Raw genomic sequence first — 7227 nt, forward strand, 5'->3', positions numbered from 1 at the left:
CATTTTCTCAAAATTTTGGTGTTTTTCACAAATAAATACTGAATTTATCGACCACATTTTTTCACAGACGTAAAGTACAATATGTCACGAGAAAACAATCTCAGAATCACTTGAATAGGTAAAAGCATTCCCAAGCTATTACCACATAAACTAACACGTCAGATTTTAAAAAATCGCCTGCCTCCACAAGGCCAAAACAGGCTCAGTCCTGAAGGGGTTAAAGATCATTATTTCTCTATGTGAATTTATTATAACACAAGTTCCCATGACCGGCTCATGAATATAATAAGTCATCATGTGATAATTTATTCTTAGTAACACACTATGTAAGTTGAATCCTGGTAATTATATAAAGACCTTGTGCCCCGGTCTAGAGGTAGTCACCCCGTCTGTGATAGAAGAGTAGATGATGGATTCCAGTCCCCATAAGCTCTATCATGTACACGGCTTTGATTCCAGACAATATCTGGAGCATTACTATTCAGATAAACCTGACATGGCCTTTGGAGATGACTCCTTGAAATTTATCATTGAAAATCTTAGAGAAGTTTTCACAGTGGGTATGTATCCTGATTTATTACTCCTAAGATGCATTGATGTGTATATTATTGTATGTTTAATTGATTAAAAAAATTGTAACAACTGAATATAAATTTAGCAAATTATTATTTTTTTGGGTATGTGTGAGGTCAGAGGAGGCGACTACATTGCCCCAGTCATCTGGAAAATGCCAAGGAGCAGAGTAAAGCCCTGGTATTTGTATATTTTGAAAAAAAGAAAGTCTCAGGTTTTAGTAAAACGATTGTATTTAAGGGTATGTTCACACGGGGTATTTTTGGCCTTTTGGCCGTTTTAGGGCCGTAAACGCCCCAAAAAACGGCTGAAAAATCGGAAGCAGAACGCCTACAAACATCTGCCCATTGATTGCAATGGGAAATACGGCGTTCTTTTCCGATGGAGCATTTTTTACACGGCCGTTTATAAAAAACGGCGCAGAAAAAGACACCCACGAAAAAGAAGTGCATGTCACTTCTTGAGCCGTTTTTGGATCCTTTTTTCATTGACTCTATAAAAAATAGCTCCAAAAACGGGCATAAAAAAAAAGCTGAGAAAAAGATGTTTTTAGTAAGTGTGTGCACATAGCCTAACTATGTATTTTCCAAAACCGTGAAGATCTTTTGGGGAATGATGAAGGGCAACTAAATTACCATTGCTTAACCCATTTAGAAATGGCCTTTTTTTCGGCTTTCAAAACCAAGCTATATATTTCTTTTTTTTCATTGCCGTATTTTAAGAGGCATAACTTTTTTCGGCGACATAGCTGTATGATGGATTGTGTCTTTGCGGGAAGAGTTGTAGTTTTTATTGCCACCATTTTGAGGTTCATACATTTAGTTTGTTTATGTTTGTACATTTGTTAGGATAAAATCGCGAAAAAAAAAAAATAATTTCTGTCATTTTTTGTGTTTTTGATGGTGTTTAGAACATCAACATAGCTGTATGATGGATTATTTATTCTCAGTGGAGTTTTGGTTTTTATTGTACCTTCTTTGGGGTGCATATTTTTTATTGAATAACTTTTATACCTTTTTTGGGGGGGGCAGGGGGAGATGGGTTAAAAAGGAAAATATGTCACAGTTTTTTTTATACAGTGCGCAGTATAATATAATTAATATGTTTAAACGAATGTGGTGGTGCCTGGTATAATGCTTTGGAATAATTAGGGACATCGATGAGTTAAAGGCTGGGATCAGAAGTTTCTCTGACCTCGGTCATTACAGCAGGAGCCCGGCAGTCAACCACCTCCGGGCTCCGGCTGCTGATCACATAGGCACAGATCCCCTACCTGCGCGATGACCATGATGTACCTGTATGTCATGGTGTCTTTACTTAAGGCTCTCCATGATGTAATAGTGTGTCATGGTGGCTTAGGAAGTTAAATCTGCTGTTATCTGACAATTTGCGCTACTGTCATTTTCTGACTTCTTCCAACTATGTTATTGCTGTTCCATAAAAAATATCCATACTTGGAAACTAAATGCACCAACAATCATTTTCTTCTCAGGTTCCACTAATCGCAGAAATAATAAAAAAATTTAATTATTCTCATATTTAGAGGATGTTGTCATATTGGGATGGAGATGCCACTTTCTTTGTCACATCAGACTGCACATGAATGACAGCTCAGCAGGTTTATTAATTGGGAGATTCTGCACAGGGTCAGGTCCAGTCACATCACAAGAACTCAAATACTAAAAGGGGCAAAATGTCATCATAGGGTAGATCCAGAAAAAATGTGTAGAAAAAGCTAACAGAAGGCGCACCTGTGGAGTATTGTCTAGAAATCAGAAACCACAGGTGTCATTAGTGAAACTCTAGATATGATTCCTCAATGGCACTGAAGGAACCAAAATTAAACTCATAAATTCTTAAAGAATAGACTTTATTTTCTCAAAAATGATTTCAAGACAATAATGTCTACTCCTAGGGCATGCCCCCACATGGCGGAATTTCTCCGCAACTGTCCGCATCAATGCCGCACAGAATCTGCGTTGCAGATTCTGCGGCGGATCTGCCCAAAATGTGCAGTAAATTGATGCGGACTAGCTGCTGCGGACTGCGGAAAAAGCGCTTCCCTTCTCTCTATCAGTGCAGGATAGAGAGAAGGGACAGCACTTTGCCTAGTGAAAGTAAAAGAATTTCATACTTACCGGCCATTGTCTTGGTGACGCGTCCCTCTTTCGGCATCCAGCCCTACCTCCCTGGATGACGCGGCAGTCCATGTGACCGCTGCAGCCTGTGATTGGCTGCAGCCGTCACTTAGACAGAAATGTCATCCTGGGAAGCCGGACTGGAGACAGAAGCAGGGAGTTCTCGGTAAGTATGAACTTCTATTTTTTTACAGGTTGCTGTATATTGGGATCGGTAGTCACTGTCCAGGGTGCAGAAACAGTTACTGCCGATCGCTTAACTCTTTCAGCACCCTGGACAGTGACTATTTACTGACGTCTCCTAGCAACGCTCCCGTAATTCCGGGAGCCCTATTGACTTCCTCAGTCTGGCTGTAGACCTAGAAATACATAGGTCCAGCCAGAATGAAGAAATGTCATGTCCAAAAAGCAAGACGCATCCGCAGCACACATAACATGTGCATGACAGCTGCGGACTTCATTGCGGAATTTAGAATCTCCATTGAAGTCAATGGAGAAATTCCGCCATGAGTCCGCAACCAGTCCGCCATTGGTCCACAACAGACAGAGCATGCTGCAGACACCAAATTCCGCTCCGCAGCCTATGCTCTGCAGCGGAATTTTACTCAACGTCTAAACTAACACTTCTAAATTAAAGTGGAAGTCAATGGAGAAACGGCTCCGCTGCGGATTAACGCTGCGGAGTGTCCGCTGCGGAATTCAAGTGAAATTCCGCTACGTGGGGCTTTATCCCTAGGATTTCTGAGACTGCATAATGAGTTTAATTGAAGATCTGAACCTATATCTTCCTTTGGGAAACCATGTTAGTATTTCTGTGTTACTAGTGTGTTGTCTTAGAATATGTTATCCAGTCAGGTGGGTCTACCATCCGTTTGTTTGTATGGACTATATTACACAGGAGCGCCCCATGTTTGCTTACTCCTATTTCCAGGTGAGCAGCTACACCCCTGGTTATTGAGGACACATAGGGTAAATTATATATTATCCCATCAGATGAGCACCTCACCTTAACCTCTTAACGCCGAAGGATGGACATATCCGTCCTCTGCAGCTGCTAGTTCGCGCAAGTGGACGGATATATCCGTCCTGTGATGGTGCGGGTACTGCCACTGTACCCACGCGATCAGCGGCAGGAGCACGGCTGTTATACACAGTCTGGCTCCTGCTGCAACTGCTGGAATCGATTCTGGCAGTTTAACCCATTAACTGCTGCTGTCAATAGTGACAGCGACATCTAATGTATTTGACAGAGGGAGGGAGCTCCCTCTGTCACCCCATCGGCGCCCCCGCAAAGAAATCGCGGGTCGCCATCGGGTTTCCATGGCAGCCGGGGGCCTAACAAAGACCCCCAGGTCTGCCTTCAGCATCTGCCTGTTAGGCCATGGCAGAGGCATGACCTAATATATTGCCTGTCAGTTTTACACTGACAGGCAATAATGCTTTGTTATACTAAGTATACCAAAGCATTATATATGCGATCAGCAGATCGCATAGTGAAGTCCCCTGGTGGGACTAAAAAAAAAGATGTAAATCAGTTAAATAAAATACACATAAATTACTGTGAAAATCAAATAAAACTAATTTTTTTGCCAAAAAAGTGGTTTTATTTAGTAAAAGTGTCAAAACAAATAACACATACACATATATGATATCGCCGCGATCGTAACAACTTGAACAATAAAATGAACACATTAATTAAACCGCCGGATGAACGACGTCCAAATAGAATGCAAAAAACAACGGCAAAATTCTCTCTTTTCTCCATTTCCCCGCATAAAAAATTAAATAAAAGTTAATCTATAAGTCCTATGTACCCCAAAATAGTACTAATGAAAACTACACATTGGCTCGCAAAAATCAAGCCCACATACGACCACAATGACGGAAAAATTAAAAACTTACATCTCGGAATGCGGCGATGCAAGAACAAGTAATTTTTTTCTAAAAGGCTTTTTAATGTGCAAAGGTAGAAAAAAACATATAAAACCTTTACATATTTGGTATCCCCGTAATCGTGCCGACCCATAGAATAAAGTTAACATGTTATTTACGCTGCATAGTAAACGGCGTAAATTTATAACGTGAAAATCAATGCTGGAATAGCTGCTTATTTTCAATTCTCTCCTAAAATAAAGTTAAGAAAAGTTAATCAATATATTATAAGCATCTAAAAATGGTACAATTAAAAAATACAACTCGTCCCGCAAAAAACAAGCCCTTCTACGGCTATGTCAACGGAATAAAAAAAAAGTTACAAATATTGGAATGCGACCATGAAAAAACAAAAAAATAATCCTTGGTCATTAACGTGCAAAATGGCCTGGTCATTAAGGGGTTAATATTCAATTGAAGACTTTTGGATGGTTCTACTTACTGTCCCACGAGCCTTCCTTCTCCTTCCTAGTCTTCTATCTTAATAAATATAACTTTGGTGAGACTGTTCTTAATTTACTAGTGAGAAGTATGAAATAAATATAAACAAATCTCTCCCTATAAAACATTTAAATATTAGTTTACCTGTTGTTTTATTTTTGGCTATTGGAAATCCAATATTTACATAGTTTGCTAGACTTGATACAGACATATGTCCTTGTTTATTCAAATAATCTGTGAGGGTTTAACGTATTGGATGATTCAGTATTCAGATTTTTTTTTCTACAGGTCATATTAATGGAGACATCTTGATTGACCTCAGTCCTGGATCCTTCATTCATCATCTATATTCAGCCTGTGAGTTTTTCAAAAACATCATAGTGCTGAAGGTCAATAACAGATGCATCATGGAGCTGAAGAGATGGGTGGATGAACGTACAGGAGCATTTTATTGGGGCCACACATCAGCACTTCATCAAGAGAAAGAAGAAAACAGGTGACGTATTTATCCAAATATCAAGAGGAAACCACCATCATTGTGATTGTTGCTCCTGATACAACAAAGTAGGTTCAAAGAACTGTGTGCTCTGTTAATACTTAAGTCAAACTTAAAAATTCTATTGCACACAGTTAAATATTCTTATCTGTAGGGGGCAGTATCATATAAATGAATCCTTGAAAATTATAGTATAAGCCTGACACTTGGTGCATCAGTCTTGCATGATTTCAAGCTTTACCTCTAGTTTTGCAAGTCAATAGTCCAGTGCTAACTCCTGAGCCACCATGTTGGTGTTGACTGTGGGACAATCACTTTCCTTGTCTTTTCTATTTTCCAGTGATCAGTTTGAGGACAAAGAAGGAAAAGTGAGATCATCCATTCAACATGTTGTGAAATACGACCTGGAGAAAGAGAATATGACAGAGCCGCTGGTCTTACCACCAGCCGATTGTGTCATCAGTGTTTGGCTTCTGGATGCTATCAGCAAAGATCAAGATGATTACATCAGATATCTGAGGAAGTTCTCTAGGTTGTTAAAACCTGGAGGACACCTCATAATAATTGGGGTTTTAGATGCAACTTTTTTGACAGTCGGGAAAGACAAGTTCCATCTTTTCACATATGATGAGGATTTTGTTAGGAAAGCTCTAGTTGGAGAAGGTTTTATCATTGATGACTGTAAGGTCAAGGAGAGAACGGCTGTCAGTGACCTTATTGACTATAAGACCATCATATTCATTGCAGCTCACAAGGAGAAGTAGGTTGAAACTCACAAAGTCTGCATGTCATTACTTCATATGTTAAGCTTAAAAAAAATCTAACAATCAAAAAGACGCGTCCGTACCGTACAGAACAGTAAGAAAAGAATTGTTCAGATTTGAATACATTTTAAAATATATATATATATTATTATAAAAATACATTGACATATAATGTAAAAAATCCCCCTCCCTCTCTCTCATTTCTCAGGACTCGTCTTGTTCCATCAACAAAGACAAAGAGAGCTGAGAGAAATGTTGTCGATCAAATCACATAATTCATAGGGCCCTATATGTATGTAGACGTTCCATTAAATGATGCCTATCTTCTTCCAAGATCATCTTCGCTGTATAAGGCCCCTAACGCTTAAAAAAAAAACAATGTTTCCCTAATGATTTCTTTACCCCCAAATTCTCTAAGAACATGAGTTTCCTATGTGACTCCCGCAGCAGGCACAGATCCGGTGGTTGTGGGTAGATACATTATTTTAATACAGTTCTTTCTGCCGTCATCAACACTATATGAACTATGACCTGAGATAATACTGATACTGGAGTCACTGAGGAAACCTCATAAAATATATAAAGCCATGGGTTCTCTTTTATTCTATTAGCTGTAATTTAATATAAAAGAGATTATATCTTCTTCCCAAAATCTGTGATACAGATCAGAACATGCGAGGCCACAGTTCGAACCTTCTCTCTTATAACCTGGGATATATTTTCTAAAGGTGAATCTAAAGTATAGTATGTTCTGTGTATAAGACGAAACACGACCTCTCTCCACGATCCTGAGACTACCATCTTCCTCATCCTAAAATATCCTGTAATAAATTTAGAAGATATTTCCTCCACTGACAGTTCTGGATCCAGAACCTCCCTCCAT

At 39.2% G+C, this 7227-nt stretch overlaps 1 protein-coding gene across 1 annotated transcript; it reads left to right on the forward strand.

Moving 5' to 3' along the window:
- Positions 1-339: 339 nt before the first annotated feature.
- Positions 340-6344, forward strand: LOC142662491 (nicotinamide N-methyltransferase-like). The gene is made up of 3 exons (XM_075840699.1): positions 340-560; positions 5373-5580; positions 5921-6344. Exons 1-3 carry the CDS (start codon positions 407-409, stop codon positions 6342-6344), a joined length of 786 nt encoding a protein of 261 aa, XP_075696814.1. The 5' UTR covers positions 340-406.
- The last annotated feature ends 883 nt before the right edge of the window (positions 6345-7227 follow it).

This window comes from Rhinoderma darwinii, chromosome 10 (genome assembly GCF_050947455.1).
Source record: "Rhinoderma darwinii isolate aRhiDar2 chromosome 10, aRhiDar2.hap1, whole genome shotgun sequence".
NCBI lineage: Eukaryota > Metazoa > Chordata > Amphibia > Anura > Rhinodermatidae > Rhinoderma > Rhinoderma darwinii.